Source organism: Labrus bergylta, chromosome 9 (assembly GCF_963930695.1).
Source record: "Labrus bergylta chromosome 9, fLabBer1.1, whole genome shotgun sequence".
Classification (NCBI taxonomy): domain Eukaryota; kingdom Metazoa; phylum Chordata; class Actinopteri; order Labriformes; family Labridae; genus Labrus; species Labrus bergylta.
This window is the reverse complement of record NC_089203.1, coordinates 18,378,883-18,403,243: the sequence shown is the minus strand read 5'-3', so window position 1 is coordinate 18,403,243 and position 24,361 is coordinate 18,378,883. Positions and strand designations below refer to the sequence as shown.

The window sequence follows — 24,361 nt, the reverse complement described above, 5'->3', positions numbered from 1 at the left end:
AAGTGGACTGATAACTGGGCTAGTGTGATCTGGTCTAATCTGGGCCGGGTTGTTCTGGGTCTTTCTGTTGACTGTCCCCTGCTCAGCGCTGCCAGTCTGCGCCCAGAGGGCCTGTTATTTTGGGAGATCAGCTGAGAAGAGATGACAACATCATGCACTGCTTAAGCTGCTTACATTTCCTCAAGCACTCCCAGTGCACCCTGGGATCTACACCCTTGTGTTGTCGCTGCTGTCACTGCTGCTCCGCATGCACTCATGCATTTCAAGTAAACTGGCATTGTGTTGGATGTGCAAAGCATTCAGAGCTACATAGACACACACACACACACACACACACACACACACAAGTGAAAAATCATTTTTATTTTGGGGCAAGAGTCACATGGAGTGATGTCAAAGGGAGGGAACATGTGACTACCTGATGATTATGTGCGGACAACACATTCTTACTGCCGTCAAATACAGGAGCTTGGTAAGTTGCCCCAGGATTCAAAATATGATGACCACATACAGCAACATGTGCAGGGCTCTGCAGTGAGGTTAGCAATAGTAGAGGTCAACAATAGGTCTAAAACAAGTATTATCAACATACATGTGCACTAGTTACATAAATACCATATTTTAGCCGGATAGTTTAGGGGTTTTGTTGCACGCCCAGGTCTGAATCAGACCTTGGCCCTTTGCTGCATGTCATCCCCCCACTCTCTCCTCCCTGTCTCTCTTCAGCTGTCCTATCAGATAAATGCAAAAAATGGCCCAAAATATCTTTAAAAATTAACTCAACTCAGGGCGCTGGTGGTGCAGTGGTGCAGTGGTTAGTGCCCGCGCCAAAAGTGTGGAGGCTGTAGTCTTCCAAGCAGGCGGCGCAGGTTTGAATCCAGCCTGTGGCTCCTGTCCTGCATGTCATTCCCCCCACTCTCTCTCCCTGATTTACGACTGTATACATTGTCCTATCTCACTAATAAAGGCACAAAAAGCCAAAAAAAATCTTTAAAAAAATTAAAAAAAATAAAAATAACTCAACTAAATAATCTATGACTTAAGTTGAATCAATATATATGTAACTTCATTCACAAATGTTACACACCTTAAAATGAAATCCACTCATACAAAGAGATCAACTACTTTCCTCTGATTCAAGTCCTGTGTTTGTTTGACTCACCCGCTCCATAGTGGACTCCCTCTACATTTTTATACGTCACCTGTCTTCAACACCACATCAGAGGAACAAGCTAGAGGACAGTGTCCAGAGATGATGCTATAGTGGTATGTACAGAGTCATATTTTGACACATTGGGACACTGAGACCTTGGGCAGATCACAGGTTGATTATGAAATCCCAGATGACTTTGGAGAGGGCTGTGATGAGGGGTGGGCACATAGGTGGCATGAGTGTGTAGGTAAGGTTTCAACTAATGAACACAGTTCTCCAATGAATGAGATAAGATTTGTTTTTCATAAAACCTCTTGTCAAGATCTTTGAGATGGTAATGAAACAAACTTAGTGATGCCTTTTATAAAGCCTACAGCAAACAAGTACTCCAGGGAAAGATTGATTAATTCTATTTAACTAATTATTATTCCTGTCATCTGTGCCATGGAGTAGGTGTCTTAGTCCAGGCACTTACCAATGTGCTGAGGAAACCGCTTTTTTGAAAAGTTGTCCCTGCCAAGACTACCAACTGATTTGCATATTAGAAATTTAGAAAAATCAGGATTAGATTTTTTTGTCACCAAACTGTAAGTTTGTACATGCACAGGACAGAAGCAAACAAAGACACCACTTGTCCTGTTTTGGCCACAGTCAACACAACCAACATTTCCTGAAGCTTACAGGAGCTTTAAAAAATACACAAACTGTCACTTCACATAGTCGTTTGTGTGTCTCTCCATTCATTATTTTGATCTTTTTAAATTTGAACTTCACTTGAATTATACTGCAGCCTTCCTCTCTCACCTTGCCCTTACACACCCAGCCCTGTTTCAAACCTCATAGGCAGCCCGCTGTAAAACTCAGAGCCTGGGATATTGCAGGCTCGTTGGCCAACAGAGTGACATAAAATTTGACAACATGAAAACTAAGTGTCGCTGAGGGAGGAAGAGGAGGAGCTGAGCGTGAAGTTATGCTGAGTGAAATGGTAGGAGAGTATGGTGAAGTGGAAGTGATAGAAGGGGAAGTCGACAGGCCGAAAGATTTAAACCCTTTCTAAAAGGGGAGTCTTAATGTGCTAGAAGTAGTTAGGAGTGATAAAAAGGGGAGGTGGTGTAAGGAGAAAAGAGGGGTGATGACAGCGAGTCTGGGAGACTTTTTTCTGAGGGTAACAGGAGTGGGCTTGTTACTGAGGCATTTATAGAAACATATTTGGACACTGAAACACAAGTGATGACTCCTTCTCATGGGAAGTGTTGCTGTAAATTTGCACAGCTCCCAGGAGTTTTAAAAAACCTCAATAATCCTACACTTTTACAAGTTAAATTTGACAAGAGAATCTCAGTTAGATCAGGTTATCTGCAGACATTCATCAGCGTTCAGATTGCTGCTGGCTCAGACAGCATTCTACAGCACAGCACAGAGAGAGAGAGACCGACAGACCGACTGACAGACAGACAAACAGACAGACAGACAGAGAGGGAGGCAGTGAGACACCCTCAAGCCAGAAGAGTCACATGAAGTAACCTTGCAAGACAGTATGCACGGGCCGCAGTATGCACAAGTCCACACCTGCATACAAAGGCAGTCACACAGCTCACAATGGACAATAATAATACAGCTGCATTGTGTGCAGTAAGGGACTTCTGCTCAAATATAAGAATGTCTTCAATTTATAAAGGAAAAATCTTGAAAGAGCAGGTGAAAAAAATAACTTGCCAAAATATTAAAATATCCCAGAAACACTGATTTTTAAAAATCCAATTTCCTTGTTTGTGAGTTTTTTATTCAAAGTAGTTGTAAAAAAAAGAAAAACATGATCCTGTGCCTTGAATGAGAATGAGCGTGTGTAGGTTATTCTGCGTGTTACCCCACACTGCGACTTCATTCACGCTATAACCCATAAATGCATTTGCATGCAAATTTCATTTAAATATTCACAACCACGTGTACCAACAGTGCACTCACACACGCACAGAGATTTACATACTACGACCACTGGCTCAGTCAGCCTTGAACACACTTTGTGTCCGGTAGCGTCTTGAGAAGAGGATGAGATTACCTTCCTGCTCTCCCTCTCCCTCCATGTTGTGTATTAGTTGACATGTACGGGCACAGGGCCCCTCTGCAGCCCAACACTACCCAGACACAGCAGATGGGAAAGCCATCAGGTTTACACTCGCTCACACAACCTGTGCCTCTGAGGGCTTGTTTTTACATAGCCTTAGGTAAAAGGTCAAATGCTGATCCTTCACAAGAAAAGCTATAGGGTTTCTCTGTCCACTGTTGGAATGGGCAGACTCAACAGTCAGGTAACCTATACAATGACAATACTTCCTACAACTCACTTCAACAGTCCTTGACATTTTGTTTAAATCCTAATCCATGGGAAACAGCCAGAGGCTTCTCCAGTTAACATTTAATAGGAATTATCACCACATGTAATGTTTCAGGCCCTCGCCCTTCATCAGACATGATCCTTCAGAAGTGGTAAGGCAAGTGAAATATTAAAATAGCTAAATACCTGAAATCACAGAAAGCAGGTCTTCCTTTATTTTATGATTCAAATCTCACCAAGTCTGCCCGTTAGACTGTGGGTTGCTTTTTAGAGGGTTGTTGTTGTTGTTGTTTTGCCTAACCAGTGGATTTTGATAAAGGTACCACACAGCTAGCAGAAAGGTTCAAGGATTTCATCTGGTAGTAGCAAGTTGATAAAAAACTATACATCCTGTGTCAGGACCTGATTTCTGTATCTGATAGAATACATAATAGACCATTTATGATTGATCGATGTCATGTGGTAAAAAAACAACATCTGTGTTTTCAACTTGAAATGTTGGAACAGAAAAACTTCTAAAATTACTTCAGCCACATAATCTTCTTCTCCCAGCTCCATCTGTGTTCTCAGTATGCTATGAAATCTAATCACACAAAATCTTTTTAAAGCACTTTTCAAGCTTTTAGGGATGATTGTCAAAAATAGAAAGTAAGATCTTGATTTGAAAGTCACAATGTACTTTTTTTTCTACTTCTAATTTAATAACTTTAAAATACGTCACCAGTGTGCACCAGCAGAGCACACTTTCTCAACCCAAAGAACTGCCTCTTAACGAGCCCAAACTTGCCCGATTCAGGGACTTGTACGACATCCGCTGCACTGCCTGTTAGGATAATGTGCCACTATGGGGTCATTTTTCTCCCATTTTTTCTGCTTTCATCTCCCCTTCAATCAGCAGAGGCAGGGTGCCGTGACATAACCACTCATTAGTAAGCAGCAGTGGGCAGGCCGAGATCGCTTTGCAAAGACAAACAATTTAATTAGTGGCAGCCCAGCTTTAATAAGTTCAGCTGGAAATAGTTTGGAGAACGGGGTGAGAAACACGACATCAGCAGCACTGTAATTATGACTGGGCCCGATTTGGATTCCATTTAATTTAAAGGGGAGGGTGCGATTATTGAGGCTACTAAAGTTTTTAATGTTGGCATCCTCTGTGATGTTGTGTCAACAAGCCAACAAGTGATGCAGTTGATCATATTTAATAAAATGATGATTATATAATCATAATAAAATGATTATACACCCACACGACACCTATTTTTGAGTTTGCATTTGCTTTTACATTCAATTTGAGAGACTTTAAAGATCTATGCACCTGCAACTCCAATTCTCTGCTGTGTGTGTGTATGTGTGTGTGTGTGTGTGTGTGTGTGTGTGTGTGTTTGTGTGTGTGTGTGTGTGTGTGTGTGTGTGTGTGTGTGTGTGTGTGTGTGTGTGTGTGTGTGTGTGTGTGTGTGTGTGTGTGTGTGTGTGTGTGTGTGTGTGTGTGTGTGTGTGTGTGTGTGTGTGTGTGTGTTTGTTACAGCCTTTGTGTGTACTTGTGTTTTGCTCACACTGTTATGCACACAGACACAACAGTGCTTTGCATCCTGCACACTTCCGGCTTTTTTTCTGTCTCAAAATCTGTGACTAAAGCAAGCACAGAGATGATTGAATAAAAACACTTTTGCAGCCCTCCACACCTGCAGACATATACCCGGTGTGCAAATATTCTCAGTTTTATTCAGAGCGGAAGCAGCATACTTCAAACCCTTTCACAAACTAGGGATCAATTACCATTTGCTCATCAATCCTCTGTCTCTACACAGTAAATTGTAGATCACTGGGGCCACATTTACGCAGACTGCGCCTTTCATTCAATTTGCGTTCGCAATCTGCTGCTAATTAGAGCCTAATTATTAAGGTAGCGGCTAATTATGCAATAAAGAAGTGGGACTACTTTAGAACACGCAGTTCATCGAGGTGAGTTTATCTTAGAAACTCTGAGGAGAAATAATGAGATGCAGCATTAAAATATAAATTTCCTACACTTATGTTGAAGTAAATTGAAACTGAGTGACGATATGAACATCTGAGACTTAGGTTTTCAGACTGTAAGGCGCACAAGAGTTGATATGGCGAGGCAAGGGATAACACACAAGACCAAAATACTGTGTGGGGTGAAATGGGACATGGTGTTCTAAAACAGCAGGAAGTCAGTTATTGTAGTTTATCCCACTGATTTGGCTCAATGCTCAACAAGGTCAGCAGTTATGGGCAGCATTAATGGCTGAGACAACCATCACATGGAGGCAATTACCAAACTCTTAGGCCTCAGCGTTGAATTTCCGCAATTTAAATATAAAGAAAAGTATTTCTACTGGAGTCATAAGTCACTTAAATTAGAACAAAGCAGGTGTGAGTCACATAGTTGGCTGACAAATGCTTCGTTTTTCATATTTATGATATAAAAAATTGAGTATATGAAATGTGATGCTCCTTGTAACTCCAAAAACTGCCTTTTAGAATCCCCATATTTTGAACGTTTTTTCTTTTGCCTCAGTGTTATCGAGTTACTAATATAGCTTGTAGGTTTTTTACTGAAAATTAGAACAACTTAAAAAAACGTATTAGTGCTTATATATTGTTTATGCTAAACAATATACGACATTGACAGGCGTGATGATTAAAAAATCCAATCCATTTACTGTACTTTTGCAACTATAGTAATAAAGAGCAACTCATGATGTGGATGTTTTTTCTAAGAAAATGTCATCAACAGGCCTGTAAACCAAAGTGCTGCCATTAAGTTAAAAGAAAAAAAAGCTGCTGAGCCAGTGGGCTGTCGCAGCGATTAGCGTGTTGGTTTGGATCCCAGCATGGGTCAGGTCACTCCCAGAAGCAGGGTTAGTGGTTATCGCAGAGTAGGCAGCTTGGTAAGCCTGCAGGGTAAAAAAAGAACTCATACTTCCCAGTGTGTGTGTGCTTGTGTGTGTCATTGTACGTCTGTGTGTGTGTGTACTATATTTGTTTTCTGGGCAATACTGTGATTCCACAGCCAAGACAGGATGGAGACCCTGTGCCAAAGACAAGAGACCGGTAGAGAAACTCACAACAACACTGAGCAGCCATCTGTCCCTCAGAGCTTTGTAGTGTGAAGCCCTGAGCACCCACCCACCCACTCACATTTACTAACATACACATACACATACACTACACACACACTACACACACACACATTCTACACACAATCCCCCAATGCATTTATCTGATGAAGTAAGCATCATGCTTCATCACTCTCTGAATCTCCTGAATCTGCTGCTGCAACATTTCCTTCTCTAGTGAATGAAGAATGAATGGAAAATTTCAATCAACACATTTGTTTTTTGAAACCCCGTAGTAAACGAAAGAATCTGCTATGTTGATGCCTTACAGCCAATAAAACTGCACCAAACTATAGAGGATGGAAATATGCACCACCAGCTATTTATGGTCTCAAGCAGCCAATGGTTAAAAAAAAAATAAACAATGCAATAAGTTCAACCAACCAGCAGTTACAAATATGATTTTCAATTATTTTTCTGCTGCCCTGGGTCTCACAGCTAAGTAGCATTGCAAGTGCTGTTTTTAATTGGGTGTGATGACTGATTTTAGAGCGAGTGTGAGGACTGCCTCCAGTGTTAACAACACATTCTGTTCATCCTAGCAAAAAATACCCAGAGGGTTCAAAATGCTGTTTCTAAGCAGACATACTAACTTTGACATTATGTCAAATATTCCTGTAAATCTGTTTTAGCAGTAAATATATGTAGAAGCTGCAATAAACATAAGATTGACATTAGTGTAGGGCTGCTCTACTCAGAAACTGTATTAAAAATCAATATTAATATGGAATGTCTTACCCTTGTATGAGGAGATGCATGTTTTATAACTGCTGACATAAGTATGACATGTATCATAATAATGTGGAAATGTGAGAGTCCAGAGATATTCACACCTCCTGAATAATTCATGCTCCAGAGGGAATGTGTTAGATTATACGAGCATGAAACCAGATAAGTCTTGGATAACACTGTATTACTTTGTAGATTCTTACATACACAAAGACTTCTCTGAAGCGCAGCAGACATCACCGAGCCTCATCTCCTCTTTTTCATCAGGTCAGTGCAAGTTCAACCCCGAGACTAACTCTCCTATATGTGGGCGCGTGCAGGCCCTGTGAGGACGAGCTGTATCGAGGATGGCTCAGTCTTTGAAAGGATGCTAACGATTGAGATTTCATTGATAATAATTTTGTTATTTTTTTCTAATTAACTAATTAATCTTCCAAAATTCCCCCAAAAAAGTGAAAAAACTAAATAAAACCATTGGAACTCAGTGTGCTGTCTGCATTTAGTCTCTAACCTAGGATATTCAACGATAGAAAATGAGGATCGCGGTGCCAGTTAAGCTCAATGGTTAGAGCAGCCGCCCCATGTATAGAGGTGAAGGTCCTCGTTGCAGCTGCCATGGGTTCCAATCCGACCTTGGCCCTTTCCTGCATGTCATCCCCCAATCCTCCCCCACAGCATTTCCTGTCTCTCTTTAGCTGTACAATCCAATAAAGGCAAAAATTACCCAAAAATATCTAGGAATAGGAAGTTAGGACAAGCAGACGTTCTCTCATTTGAGAAGTTGCAACCAGGAAACGTTGGCATTTTGGCCTGTTTTTTTTTTTATTCTGGTCAATGTTTTTCTCAGTCAGCTAATTGACAATGGAACTAATGTTCATTTGTACAAGAGCTTGACCAATATGGGATATGGCTTTTGACCAATACTGATTTTCAAGCCAAAAAATTCTCCAATTCTAATACAGCAGCAGAACGATAATTTTTCAGTTGAAATGAACACGTGCATTTTCTGCATGTTTGAACCTGTATGACTACGCAGATGAAGGTTTCTTTCTTTAACTATAAACTCAACACTATGCGGTCAACCTAATCTGGTTCTAATCTGTAGTACATGCTGCAGACTGTGCTGAAAGTATTCCAAAGTATGGATAGTGAGTGCTTTCTGCTTGACAAACTATGTTGACACCATTCCTTAATCATCAAGTATTGTGTTATTGTTTTTTATTTACAGCAAAAAATGTATCCATTTCAAGTCGACCCATGGCTGAAATCTTAGATGCTGATACTAATACAGTATACAGTATCATGATTGGCCCAAAATTGCCTAAATACTGGCTGACCAATAGGTCCGCAGGCTGTATTTGTACCCCACACATACAGCATACAGTCATAATGAACTCATACATATATATATCTCCATATGCACAATGGAGCACCAGGAGAACTATCACAAGAACAAACATGAAAGAAAACAAATCTGGGCTATATACAAACACCAGATGCTCTCCATTCCGATCTGAAACAAAATCTCAATAACACACCAGCTGAGCACACAGGAAACACACGAACACACTCCAATATATTTATAGACATTTATATATATACTGTATATCTACCCTCATGTGAAAATAAGACCAAACAAGAGCCAATGAATGGCACAACAAAAAAGCTTGCATCTATTGTGTAAGGCCAGGGAGATAAACATGATTTAACTGCACACCAAACATGGCAGCATGTTGTAAAGAGCTGGGTAGAAAGGTTGGCTTCATTAACACCCGGTGTACTGAAGCTGGACACGCTGCTTGTTGAAGAGAGGTACCATATAGAATAAAAGTGGAAACCGACAGAGAACTGCTGGGATTGCTATAGAGGGTTTTTGTCGAGGTAATGAAGCAATTTAACATTGTCTAAATTTTCCAGTGTAACCTTTAAGCAAAGCTGAAGCGCTTTGTCGTTATTATGCGTAACCTTTTCATCTCGCCCTCAGCACTGTTCATCTTCTTTATGGGAGCTAGTTCTGCGGTTATGGATTACTGTTAGATCACTGACTGCCATCTCTCTCCCTCTGTTTTCATCGCTTACTCTCTCTCTCTCTCTCTCTCTCTCTCTCTCTCTCTCTCTCTCTCTCTCCTCTCATTCTCGCTCTCCCTCTGTGTGCTGCAGTGTAGACAGAGACTTGTCTCGTCTAATTACATTGAAAATGATGTGATCATTCACCTCAGAGAATCTCTGATGACATGTGACAAAACACAAAGAAAAGTTTGTCAGGTAAGAAAAAGGTTCACACTGAAATCTATAGCCTACTGATGACAGGCTAAGGTCAGGGTTTGTGGATCTACAACGCCTGCTACGTTTTTCAGACATTTTCAGCCGTTCTAACAAAATCAAGTATTTATTAAAAACATCTATTAAATTGGGGCTTGGCCTACTAAGGGAAATCTGTAGGCTGTAGGTTGTAGGCTGTAGGAAAAGCTGTAGGTAAACAAGAGCTCTTCTGTCCACTGGAACACTTTACTTTATTTGGTATGTGTAAGTATTAGAGTGGAAAGATGTTCAAAGACGTCTTTTCTGTTTCAAAGTGACAGATCATAGATTAAGTGTGGTCTAAATGTTCCCTTTTTGTCTCCATCACTCACCTTATCCACTCAAATGACTTTTTACAATTTTTACATTGAGATGGTGTTTTTGAATCACATACACAACTGACTAAGTAAGACATGGTTTAAAATGAAAAAGCTGCATCTACATCGATGCTTAGTTTCGTTGTAGATGTTAAATTTGACCATGTAACTGCTTTGGATCAAAGAAGAATTATTTGGAAATAGGGCGCAACTTTTTGGGGAAAGATTGTGCAAGATGGTTAGGCACTTCAAAGATATACTGTATGATGTTGCCTTACTCAGGCACAGACACAGAAAACTACAACAGAACAGCTGGGCGGCGCTTAGACCGGATGAATGTCAATTAGACAGCAGCGAAGAGGAAGTCGAGGTCTGAGCGAGACAAGGCCCTCTAGTGGATGCGTTATGAAATGTCCATCCCAATGTAAAGCATGCATGGGAGTATATAGCAACCATTATATTGTTTAAAACGTGCATATATATTTTCAGATGTATAGGGAGCATTATTTAGCATTAAGAAAGAAATTACAACTCTTATTATTGACAAATATTGTCTTAAATAAAAATCATATCAACATGTTCTTTCATAACGAACACACAATCACACAATGACGTCATTTAATGTGCAAACCACATGTTTACAATGCTCACCATCCTCCACACACACCTCCAGCCCTTCCACCAGCACCACTCTGGAGAACCTCCCATTTACTGATGCTTTCCCACCATTTATTTTCTGATCAAGGGTTTGTCTCCATACTCTCTCTCTCTCTCTCTCTCTCTCTCTCTCTCTCTCTCTCTCTCTCTCTCTCTCTCTCTCTCTCTCTCTCTCTCGGGCTCACAGCGTATGTGTGTGTGTGTGTGTGTGTGTGTGTGTGTGTGTGTCATGCATGATGTCATTCTCAACACCGCAGCCCACACCTTATGCATGTTATGAAGGCACCTCAGTATCTACCCCCCATGACTGACGACTGATGCTTAGTGGGACTTTGTTGCCGTGGCAGCGTCTCATTATGTAAATGATGTGTCCCTGATGAGGAGGAGGCAGGCGCAGCCATGATGTTCACTGCTCCAGACTGTGTAAAATTGGCTTCAGGGACCAGTGAGGGATCGTTGCTATATTTAGCAGTCGTCTCAACAATGCCTTTCTTCCCCATTCTTTCCCACATCCTCGAAACACAGGGCCCACTCACACTAACACTTGCTTCGTCACTTTCACACACTCAAATATTACTGAAATTAACACACACACACACGTCCATGAAAAGGTTCCCTACCTCGTTTCATTTTTATTTAGCTCTTCAGGAGTTCACATACTGTGATTTTCACCCTGTGCCATTTTATCTGAATTTCTGTCATCTTCTCCTTCCTGTTGATTATTTCACTCTGTATGTATTACCCTTCCATCCGTGTCCTCATCAATGCTGAATGAATGAGCTTTCTCTGTGGCTGGCACTAATGGCTTTCGGCTATATATCATCTTTTATACGCCAGCTCAACATAAGCCAGGACTAAGTGCTGCGCTCATTCCAGACATTATACCCTGGCCCAAGACTTGAATCTAGACAGTACATATATGTGATTTCAAATGAGTTGCAGTTATTTGTATAGGCCCTGGCTCAGGACAATTTGTTCTCATTTGAAGGATGTCTAACAACAAAACTCTTGCATGTCATACAAGCTGTGTTTCTGCGGCACTTTTCAATATAGACTATGGAGGGAAGTCAGAGGGTATTAACAATGGGAACCACAATTAAAGTTTAGTCCAACTTTAACCCTGAAAGGATCCCTTCTCAATGGGTAGTACAGTGACATCATGGCCAGCTTTGAAGCGTTGACATTTCTGATTAGTGCAGTAATGAAAATGGCTTTTTTTTTTTAACACATCAGCAGACTAATACACCTTCCGTTCATGTCTTTAGACCCTTGGTGCAAACATGGAAAACAACACGCAGAAGGACATTTTTATAACCCATTGAAAAGGAGCTCCTGCGCTTAAAGTCCATGACCTTTTGGTGGAACACAGCTATCTTAAAATGTGTGACATGAGCACTGAGCTTTGAGCTAACTCCAAAATAATTCCATGCAAAATGTAGGCCATTTAGCCTCATATATAAGCAATAAAAAACCCAGTGGGAGGAAGTCAGAGTGGATGGATGGATCAAGCATAACAGACATTTTCCAGAGAATCCTGTTGGACTCCTGTTTGAAACATAAAGTCCAAACTGAGCTATTAACTTAAGGCACACCATATTGTTTTCCTAAATCAAATCAAGTTGATTGGTTCACTCTAAACCTCACCAAATTGTGAGTGTTTACAACATTCATTAGACATTTCTGGTAAACAGGCCAGGGCAGCAAAGGGCTCTTAAGGTTAGCGTAAAACAGTTACATGTTTCCTGTGCTTCTATGAGATGCTTATCATCTGACTTGATACAGGAATGTGTCTGTATATATGTCCATCTTCATTTGAATTCTAAATCACACACAACACATCACAAAAACACGCTGCTGTTTTTCAGCAGCATGTTCCTTAAAAGTTTGCACATTGCAGATTCAGTATGGTTGAATTAGGCAGAGCGTTGGTCACTGAAATACTTGGTGTAAAGGTTTGAAAAGATTTGTGGCCCTGCTAATACCCCAGAGATATGAAATACATATTATTTCCTGTGTTTATAATAAAGAATTTGAAAACAATTAATCTATTATTAACAACATTTCTGTTTCAACAAAATGCAAAACCTCATTTTTAAAACAAAATAGTTGCCCATGAATTTACTTTATTGGTGCTGACTGCTGAAGTGAAAGGTTTATATAAAGATGTCTAACAGCGAAATAGCTCTGATTCAAGAAGCTTTCCCTTTACGCCTTTCCTGTAATGTTCTATACACAGTCTCATTTTGTTTTGTATAATATCCATGGAGAAGGGATTTGGATTTCTCTTCTTATCTGCAGCACAAACAAAATATAGAAATTCAAATGCATTTCTCAGCCAACATCAGCACAATGCCTTTGAAATAAATGCAAAACAACAATATCTTTAAATCCTGAACCTATCTGTTCACTCTCTGTCTCTCTGTCAGTGTGGATATCATTAACTAATGCTTCAGCCACACATTTCGATTGCACACAATGCTGCATGTTAACGAGCAATTTCCTGTGTCTTTGAGAAGTGCAGATTGTTGGCTTAAACATTTGGTTTACCCAGAGTATCAGCGATTACAACAAACAGTAAAGCTTCATAAAGGCATATACAGCCTGTAAAAAATATATATTTTCCTAATCTACCCACCCATCAGGTCAGCTCAGGTCTTCCCCTCTGATTCCCACACTGATGTGTTCTCCCTATGGGCAGTAAGACCTGCTGGCTGCTGAGGTGGAACGCTGACGCGGGCCGATGAGAGGCTCCTGTTTGTGACTCGCCTGTGAAATGAGCTGCAGGATTGGGGAAGAGCAAGAAGCGGGTAATCCTGTTAACTATTCTCTGCATGTGTGCAGAGGAGACGCTGCTTTGCTGTGCTGGTGTCTTCCTGGTGAATCATCGCTACAGAGAACTGTAGCCCTGCAAGACATTGCCAAACGCTAATCTGCGTTCTGCACAAACCAGAGACAATCATTTGGCCTCACCAGCAGCACCCCAGAGACCTGCTGGACAGCTAGACGCTGTCTCCAAGGCCTTCTCTGTTCAAGCCTGTAGCTCCTGTTTATTACCACCGGTCCTGCCTTATCGCATCCCTTTCTTTTGTCTCGCACTAATCCCCTTTATAATTTTCATCAACTTTAATTAGTTCATGTCCAGAGCAACTAATAATCCTGAGTCTGATTTAAACTACAGAATATAGCTCAAGAATTAAATGGGTGACGCTTTCAACAAGCAAACACCCATATGGTCTTTAAATCGCAATAATGCTACAACTAAGTGCTTTCGTGCCACTGGGATCTGTGAAATGGTTGTGTTGGTTGATGATGACAGCTTATGGCTTCTACAGTGACCTATGAGGACTGTAATTTCTTATGTGACCTTTTTGTGACCTTAAAATCTCCGGGAGCTCTCTGCAGTGCCATACATGCTCTGTTGTAGTGGTTTCTGCACTCGTAAAACTCTATGTTTTTTGCAAAACAGCCTTACTCGAGTCTGATGGAAACCTGATGCATTTTTCTTCAAGGCCTATGCCCATGCCTTTGCAAAAAATAACCACTTGAAGTTTTCCAGACCTTCAGGGATGCCTTACACTGGCTTTGAGATAACGAAAGACGACATCTGTGGTATTCAGCTCCTGCAGGACTTCATGTAGCATGTACTATACCCAATCTGAATGCTAGCTCAGGGTAGTGTGAATGCTTACAGACACATGAGTCAGTGCCGCTACATGCTCAGTCAAACAGATGAGCCTTTTCCTTCATATCAGATGAGCTAACAACGTCTGATCCGCGGTGAGCCCATTAGCACTTGGATTGTCAAAACCCCTTGCAGAGGTATTATATGGGGACGGATAGATTCAGTTTGCCATTTGTCATCTTCTCTATAAGAGGAGTTTAAAAAAAAGAAGCCACACAATGTCACATAAGTGTGCTCCCTCTCAAGAGCAGCAGTGGGAAGGAGGCCAAAGAAATACACTCAAGGATCATTTTGTACTGATCTCATCTTTTTCCAATTCTAGCAGATAATAATAAGCCCTTAGTAAAACTGCCTTGTCCTCCACTTCCTTGGCCCTGCACCAGATGAAGACTGCTAAACTCCAATCTGCTTCTACTATCGGAAGGGCTGTGCATAACAAAGCATACAATAAAATACCCTAAATTACAACTTTGGACACTTTTACTTGATATGGATGGATCCAACAGCTTATCACACAGTAGACGTAGCACAAACAGCCAGTTAGTCGGAAGTATTTTGCTTGAATGTGAGTAACACTCTTGACAGCACGCTCTCTTTCCCCTGCAAAGAACAAGCTACCGGTGAGTAAAAGTGGAAATCTTCTATAAAAGAAAAATAGTGAAAATGAGGGGTTCAAAGAGATGGTGGAGATTAGCTCGAGCTATCTTTCAAACATGGTGGAAATGGTAATGGTAAATAGACTTGAGCTTGTATAGCACTTTTCAAGTCTTCTGACTACTCAAAGCACTTTTAAACTGCAGGTCACACCTATCAATTCACACACTGATGGCAGAGACTGCTATATAAATTGACCTTCAGACCTTAATTTTGCGATTTGTTTGTTTTTTTATTCATCAGGCCGGATAGTTGTGGAAATGGGGTTTGATAATTCAGCTGCTGTTTAAAACATTACACATAATAAACACTGAAGGACTCCTAACCGAAAACAAGCCGACGTCTTAGCTAAGCTAATTATAGTGGCAGCAGCCTTTCAGAGACGCCGGTATTTGAGATGAAGCCACTGCTTTATTCAGCATATGAAGCTTTGCCTGTTTATATTATCTTTTCCGATACGAATGTGAATAAACTATATTTTGAAGTTGAAGGGAACCAATACAGTCCTTGTTGTCTGTTGGTTTTCTTCAGGAGGTTACGCCTCAAACTGATAGCCGTAGCTAATATCTTTAATGATAAACATTGGTATTGATCAATATAGAAAAAAAAGATCATGATCATATCACCAAGCCCTGACTATAGGTATTAAATTAGAGGGTTAGCATGTCCCATACATCTATGTGTAAACCATCATGTGACATAGTTTTGGATCTGATGATATAAGAGCTCAGTCATCTCACTCTGAGATATTTCACTATCCTGGCCCTGTGGAGAGACATCACTCTTTGTTATCAGAGCAGTGTAACCACAATTATGGGGGATTATCTTTAGATGGGATTAACTACTTTAGCATGGAGGGCATTTCTGAAAGTAAAAACGCAGTAATCCAAAATCCACAGGTAGTACATAATGCCGCACCTTGGAAGTCAGAGTTTGGATCCGAGCCATTATTTTCATGAAAGAATCCATGTGTAGAAATGTGATTAATATCAGGAGCAATGTTCTACAACAGTTGAACAGTGGGCGACAGATAGAAAAGGATTTGATTCCTATAAATGTCAAAACAAAATATGCATACTCCTTTCCAAAAGGCTGATCTGTGAGATTAAAATATGAAACCATGACTGCTGTTGTGTTTGCAAAAGAGCAGTGAGATCCAGCAGAGAGCCAGATGTTTTAGCAAGCATGCCCATTTTATCATCTTAAGATTCAATCACTTCGGTCCTTCTGAGTGACAATATTTAGAGAGGAAGGAAATGATATGACCAACTTAGAAAAGAGCAACAAGATCAGAATATGGCAAGGGTAAAAAAAAAAAAGCACAGAACAAAACTGAGGGAGATAAAAAATATATGCAGGAAACCAGTGCCACCACTGACATGTTTTCACTGGTTCTGTGGACTGAAAAATTACATCCAGAGGCGGCCATGTTCCGTTAGGCACCATGGGGACAGCGCACAAAGCCCTTCACCTCAGAAGACATGCAGCTCTGTGGATTACCCGCAGCAAGCTGACTAATGCACCAGAACTGTCAGGTATTTAGAGATTTTCGGGCCAGAACACTCTTGGCAGTGATGACGCAACACAGTGCGTGATTCGCTGTCAAAGTCAAGAGAAATTAAGAGGATGAAAAATGTCCTCACTCAGACAGGTTGGCAGATAGTTCCACCAGTAATTGATCAATAAATGACTAGTGAAATCTATGAACAGTGGCCTCCAGCAATGTAGTTGGCGTACCTTAAAGATCACAGCTTCCCTTTCAAAGAAACAAACTATACAAACCGCCTGACAACACAACAAACTGGGACTGAGAAGCCAACGCACCAGTCACAGGGCACCCAGCGTCACTCAGAAACCTAATCTGACAGAGGAATTGAAGAGAGGAGCTCTCAATGTTCCCATACAGCGATCAGCGTGCAAGTCAGCGATGGAGAGTGGCAGATCTCTGATGCGAGGCGAAACCAGTTTCCTCCAGGCGGTTGGGCCGGATCTGCGTCAGTGCCAGAAAAGCATCTGACAGGAAACAACTCCTCCACCCTGACACCACAAATGCTTCCAGAGGAGCGTGTCCTCACGAAGTCCAAAATGTTGTTTAGTTATGTCATTTATGGATTGGAACCAAAAGAATTGTACTTAAAAATTAACTAAGAATGGTAACTTTTTTATTTACATTTAGAATTGTGTTTTTTGATTATGTGTTGTTCCTTTGTAAAGATTTTTTAAATACAAGTTAATGCTAAGGTGTCAAATTAACAGTCAGAGGAAGAAAAATGTATTCCTATAACATGACACACTGTCTTGAAGTTTTGACCAAAAAAGGGAAAAACTCGGAAAAAAAGGGAAAATGTTTTTTTTAAGCTGACCCCATCAAACAGCAGAAAATCCTCTGAGCTTGCTGAGTTCAAGATTTATTTGGAATCATTTCCCAAACCCTGGGATTAGAATTTGAGGAACCCTACATGGAAATCTCCTGCACTACCAGTTGAGCTCATACACCAATGTGACTGTGAAAGAAAGTGTAATGCTCTAACCTGTTAATGTTTGCACTGCGGGACACAGACAGTTACTGCTGGTCACAGCTCAAAACTTAGGAAGTTCAACTCTGCAGAAGGTCTCAATAATATACAGATATTGTGCCTTACTAAGTACATGTACTTTTCATGCATAATGCACAGTAAGAGAGGACCAATAAAGCTGAGTGTACACAGCTTCTCAGAGATGGAGGCATGAGACTGGAAGACTCTGGTGACACTGTAGACAGCTGTAGACAGTGTGGTGGTTTAGCAGATGAGATTAGAGCAGTTGTCAGTGATGTGGGGGACAAAGACGCCTGCATTGTGATTAATGAAGCTGCTCCAAACTCATTTCTGAGAATCTATTGATCCGGTTCTGTGGCCTGGCCGTGTGCTGAATTAATCTGCCTGCAAGTATGCAAGACTTATGTCTTCTTTTTCTTCAATCTGCAATCAGAGGAAGACATGAATCCCTTTGCTGACACTCACACCTCAGAGAGGACTCTATCAATGCACTGCGCTGAGATAAGTATTAGGAGCGACAAGTGCAGACAAAGACACAGACAAAGACATTCGCTCAAATGTGTGCTGTTTATGATGCAGGAAATACATGTAGAAAAAGTGATCAAACACCATCCACCATGGCAAAGTTCAAAATATGAAAGTAATAATAAGGTCATATTATGTCTCCATAATTGGTGCACAGTGCATCATGGGTTGAATCAAGAGTTCATGTAGCCAAATTTTCAGGCTCAGGAAAGTTGTGTGTTTACATCATGGTTTGACACATCCCTTTGTCTGCACAACTTAGCTTCACAAGGACAGGGGGAAACTCACACAACGTGATTCAGTGTTCGTATTAGAGCTCTTACACACCACCTCATCTTCCCTACCATCTCTCTCTCTCTCTCTCTCTCTCTCTCTGCATGTTTTCTGTTTTCACATGTCCTCCTACAGACTGAACTGTGGCCTTTCTTACTGAGCCACAGAGGAGACAGATTACTGTCACAAAGCTCACACATTTCCGCAAGCTTTTTTCCCCAACAATCAATAGATTCTGATAATAAAGATCTTTGTTGTCTTCTTTTAGTGCCAAATAAAAGCTGTCGTTACAGGTTATGCTGATCAGCAGTAGTTTTTTTCTTGATGTTGAGCCAACTTAATGAGAAAACTGAAACGTTAAGCCAACACTGATATTAAAATAATTGAATAAAGCTCAGTGGTATTTCAGCAGCCTGGTAAATAAGCCATTCTTTATATCAATACTGAACATAAGTCTTTCTTTTAAATGATAAGGTTGGATGAGCAAATGCTGGCAGCACTCTTGTTCTGAACAACAGTGTAGTCAGAAGTGTCTGGCCTCCAGCTTGCAGAAAAAAAATGTGTGGAGATGGCTGGTGGTTCTGGATTTCAATGGACTATTTCCCTGAAAATTGCCAGTGTTGGCAGGGTCAATGCTGATTTTTTTTCATGTGCAAATCCCCGCTCGTGTGCCACTCATGTCTCTGATGGAGGGCAGCTGGCACCGAGTGACCCTCTTAGCCATGCAGATTGTCAACTAGAATTTTTTTTCTCCTACATTTTGGAAGGCCGTAGAGCCACAGCAGAATTTGGCTCTCAGCTCTGCATGTTTCAAACTAGAGCACTCTTTGTTGAAGCTTCTTGGTGAGGGTGAAGGTGTTTCTGAGAGTTTTTGGAGATGGAGCTGCGGCCCCAGGGCATCCATGAGTCAGCCATTCACACATGTTATTGATTTCCAGCCAGGGATGAGAGAGAAAGTTGGTGTTGAGGTTAATCTTGAAATCAATTCTTTTGAGCATCTTTTGCTCACTGTACCGTCAGCACTACACCAGGCTATATCTACTTATATATATATCTACTCTAATACTGTTCTGTTCTGTTTTTCAGCATTGTAAGTAACTTATTTGTCAGTCAGCAAGTACAGTACAAGCAGGGATGTCCTATACAAGATTCAAACTAGCTCTACAGTCCCAGTACAGTTCAATGAAGACAGCATTGTTCTAAATCAGAATACATTCAACCATTACTATAATACAAAGCTAAAACAATTTGTTTTCAATATATAGCCTAGGTGTTTTTTCTGAATAAAAATGCTTTATCTTGCGTTTTCTCAGTGTGGCCTGACACAAGACTAAATATTCTTAACAATCATCCCTCATTGTAAACAATATCTTTAAAAAAAAAAAGTTTCTGCACACAGGCTTGTTGTATGCTCCCTTTACAGTCACATCAGCAGGCACGTCATCACTTGTGTCACTGCTGCCAAAATAAGCCAATTAGGTTTATTGATTAGTTGTGAGCACGTTAGACGGAGCCGGAACCTGAGTACAAGGAGATCCAATTGAATCGCCACACTGTAAATAAACAGGAGCGATGCGGTGGGCAGCCTGCCACATTGTAAAAGCAGCTGTTATTATATTACACTCGGGAGTGAAACCTGTTCATTCACCGACATGAAAAAGCAACAAGAAGTCATGCACACTGAGTTTAATGAAGGCTGAACAGACAATGGACTGCGGTCTGATTTTTTTCGGGGTGAAAATCCTTCCATATACATCTGGAAACAAGTGAACTGACGCAATAGCTGCGTCATTCTCGACCAAAAATTATGCATTTTATTTATTTTCCGAATTCTTTGATTGATACAGACAAACGTGTAGTATGTCTGTGTGTCTGTGCGTAAAGTGTCGTGCACATCCCCGGCGTATATGGAGCGCTTACAATGGTTACTCCCGCCAGGTTTCTCTGGCAACCCCGTCTGTGCTTTGTGTCCATGGCAATGGATAGGCTGCTCTTTAAATTCCCTTTTTATACCGGGTACCAAAGGACCAGATATTTGACGCCATGGGTTAGGGTTAGCTCAGCTCATTTGGGTTTCGATTCCCAAACAACGCTCCGCGCGTCATGAGTGTGGCTGATGTGAATGTGCGGCTCAGTATGCGGAGGGCGAGAAACACAAAGGGACATTTCAACAGGATGCCAGCGACACAAAAGAGGAAATCACTGCCATCATTTCGACCCTCAGGTGTTTTCTTTTATTGTAAAAATGCAATCGCAAGCCATATGTGTCATGCAACATATTGTTCTCCTCTTTGCTTAATTGTGTGTCTGTGTTTGACGATCACCAATCAATGCAAGTAAAGCATGTGATCTCAAACCAGCGCATCGTGCAGCTACAGGCCTACAGTAGCCTAGATCTCGAACTGCAGTATCCACATGCACCATGCTGGGGGGATGGATCACCATCCACTGATTGCTATTGTCTCCAGTCTTACCTCAGATGCTGGTTGAATGGTGGCGCTGGTTAAAACCTGTGATTTAAGGGTTAAAGCAGTGTGTGTGTGTGTGTGTGTGTGTGTGTGTGTGTGTGAGAGAGAGAGAGAGAGAGAGAGAAAGAGAGAGTGTGTGTATACACACAAGGCAAGGCTTTCTTCTTACCCTTGGAAGCATCCTTGTCTTCTTTAGGCTTTGCCACTTTTCCGCTCATAGATCCCAGTTTGGATGTATAAATCCCGATTTAGACAAGGATCGAAATCCCTTTAATTTCGGACAGTCCTCAATGAAATCCTTAGCAAAGGTTCCAGGTGCTGAGATAAGGGTTCTGTGAAGAGAGAAAGATTCATTATCACACAAACAGCAGCATTTGGAGTCAAAGCAGGGCCACGGAACGAGACAATGGACCGTGGGAGCTATACTTGGGAAGGTGGTTATCAATAGGATATCAATGGAAACATCCAACTATTGTTGCCCATTGAGTCCACTCACACGGAGCACGACAAAGAGACCCATATGGTTTAAGTAAACACCTGGAAGAAGCCAGTGTGCCTTCCCAGTGTTTTTACGCGTTAACCTACCTTATCTCCTCCACGTTTTCTGCTACATCAATGCACATTGATGAAAGGAAACGCTCCCACCACGAATCCCGTTATGTTGCATTCAAAAAGAAAAAAAAATCACGACCTGCTTCTTCTTCTTCTGTGACAAAGAAGAGTAGCAAAAGGCTGAAAAATGGAGAGCAGGTTTCTTCTAGAGTGGTCTTTAATCAGCGTGGAAAAGAAACAAAGAATAGAGGTCAAAACACTGATCAGTCCTATGTTCACACAAACCCCGGGAGATATGCCATCCAGTGGAGCTCGTGCGAGCAGCTTTTCTTCCTCCTCACGAGCTGTGGTCCTCTTAAACGCGTGGCGGGCAGGATCAACAGGATATAGCCTACAACGTGAGAGCGCTCCCCCCGTTCCAGCGCACATTCACACCATGCACATTTGTTTTTCTGCCTTCTGTGTCACCGCCGAGATGAAAACGAGCTCCATCCGTCAGCGTGTGTGCATGTGTGTTCAGCGGCAGCCCGTCGAACTGCTTGGAGATTTAAAGCAGGAGGTGGTGCTGCATGGTGCTCTCCATCTTGCTGTTGCTCTCATTCAGTTTGCCTTTGCAGAGCTATGCGTCATCCCATTCACATGCAGCCTGCGCAATTTCTTCTTCTATGATCTAAGGGGTTTTTTGTTAGACTTCTTAAAATGCATGAGGTGACATTTGCAAAAAGTGGCTGGATGAAAAATTATAACATAAATCAAAGTGGATTGATTTTGTCGATCTTAATAGAGTTTTATTGGACAAAACGCACATAAATTGCATTAAAAGCAATATATTTCATCAGGATAGGCTCTAACCTCCAATATTCTGCCTGAAACAGTCCTGTGTACAAGGTATCTGTTGCACATGATATAGGCTAGATGGTACTGTTGAGTGACGTCAATACAGCTCAACTTAGTTGGAAAGAAAATGCACAAGTTAACATTCCCCCAAAGTCCCCCCCCCCCCTCCCTCCCCCTGAGCTTACAACACTTTACAGGTTTTGCCCGACAAAGTTGGACAGTCTTGCATTGCTCACATTAAAAGACACCTCAGCTTGTCAAAACATTTTGGAGCCCTTTCTTCTTGAAAAGTCTAAAATAAAAAGACATAAATCATCTTTTTCATTACCAGCTTATCCAACTTAAATCATCTAATTTATGGTACCACGAGCCTGTTTGTAAAAGTCGACACTTGTTTAACACTACAAAATGCAGTGAATATATTCTTCCATTGTTGTTCTCATTTTGTTCAAGAATAACTTTTTATTATACCCACTATGAGAAGGTTCCAGTGTGCATTACAAAAGAAGCATGAAATCATTTAATCTCTTTAGAGTTTGTGATTATAATCCCAAAAATATCTCTCGTCTTCATGACGATCTTTGTGAAGTCACCCTAAACTGATTAACATTTGTTAGTTTTGAAATTCCTCTACTCAACTTAACTAAAGCGCCTTTCATACAAGCATGCAGCCCGAAGAGCTTCACAAAGAACAAACAGACAGGAAATAAGAAAAGAAATCGACAACAACAGAAGAAATGATGAAAGACTAAACAAGAACAAACATGATCAAAGATTGATTTAGAATGAACAATCTAAAACATTGATAGAATAAAACACAGAAATAAATCAAATCAAATCTGCAAGAAGTAAATAAGACGAAAAAATACCAGAGATACAACTATGATCAGATTTATTAGCACGTGTCATTTGAAAGTCATGCCACCAACGAAAGTCTTTAAAGACTGCTTCTGACAGTATATCATCATATAATCTATAAAATGAGAGACACTTTATAAAGTCATTCAAATTCTTATAATAACAAAACAAACAGAATCTGAGCCTTATTGTGGCCCGCTGCAGGGAAATGGTATTTATCATATTTTAAGAGTTGTAGTCAACACTCACTATTAAGTAATGGACGCTCCATACACAGCATGTTGTCTAGAAAGAAAGATAACTGACTTTAAAGCTTAAAGAGTGTGCGGTCCTTACCTTTGAAGCCTGAAAAGATCAAGTCTAAAAGGTAAACCTCATTCTTTGAAAACCGTCCGGGTTAAGAGGGAAAAATCCAAATACTTTCCTACCTCTGAATCCACTTCTGAGGTCAATATAACATTTCAAAATCTGAGTTTTACTTTTATCAGCGGTCTAATCACAGTCCTTTTACATCTCTCAGCCGTGCAGGTCTGTTTGCACTCAGTGGCAGAGGAAAAAAGACCTGCAGGTTGACTGTTACAAGATCTATATAGTTGCTATTTTTAGAGGAAACAAGACTCCTTTCAAACTTTCTTCACATGCTCCAATCTTTCGGAGGCGTCCAAAGCTCACTGTAGCCTATTTGATCTGTTTCAGCTCACGGCTCTCACTGAAACGCTCCAATCGTTATTGGTTTAACAACATATTTTGCTCTGAGTTGAGTCAATTTGTTCTCTTCTGTGGTTAAAGACGCTGAAGTAAAGTTATGCTGATAATAAATCCAACAGTCTTTCAGATGTCTGGCATGTGAGATTCAAGAGGACACATTTTAAAATACGGTTGCAATCATCAGAACTTTTCATCTTTTTCAATCATACGCCAAAAATATAACAATTCTAATGCTGGAAACTGAACATCATGAACCTTAACCAACAAATCAGTGCCATCTTTGGAATAATGATGTTACAACAGCTTCCCTAATGGATAAAGTAAAAGTTCAAATTCTGACAACAGAAAAGTAACTGACTGAAATCACACTGTGATGTCAACCTCTCTTATTTCATACATGTCAATACGTAGAATGTGAGCTTCATTGGAAAAACAATATTTCCTGTGTTTGATACATCATATAATGATGTCTTGGGTTGCCATGAAAACAACACCGGAGGAATGACAAGTAAGCGGTCTCCTTTTTCTTAAAGAGACCATCTATATTGATATTTTTCATTGACAGTGAAATAGACCAGTCGCTCTGTGTGTATCAGTAGATAGGCATTCGTTTATTAATCTCCATTTAAGTA

The 24,361-nt window shown here is 40.8% G+C and overlaps 1 protein-coding gene across 3 annotated transcripts in view; it reads right to left on the bottom strand.

Annotated features, from left to right (window-relative positions):
- Positions 1–23,559, bottom strand: part of fgf13a (fibroblast growth factor 13a) — a 98,126-nt gene extending 74,567 nt beyond the window's left edge. Inside the window, exons 1-2 of one of the 3 annotated variants that reach the window (XM_020635785.3) lie at positions 23,358–23,559; positions 20,944–21,106 (exon numbers count right to left, since the gene is read on the bottom strand). In XM_020635785.3, the coding sequence (XP_020491441.1) occupies positions 20,944–20,992 (49 nt within the window). In that variant the 5' untranslated portion in view covers positions 20,993–21,106; positions 23,358–23,559. Of the gene's footprint in view, positions 1–20,943; positions 21,107–21,359; positions 21,937–23,357 lie in introns of those variants that run through there. The other 2 variants (XM_020635784.2, XM_029277712.2) reach the window with 2 other exon arrangements.
- Between the last annotated feature and the right edge of the window lie 802 nt (positions 23,560–24,361).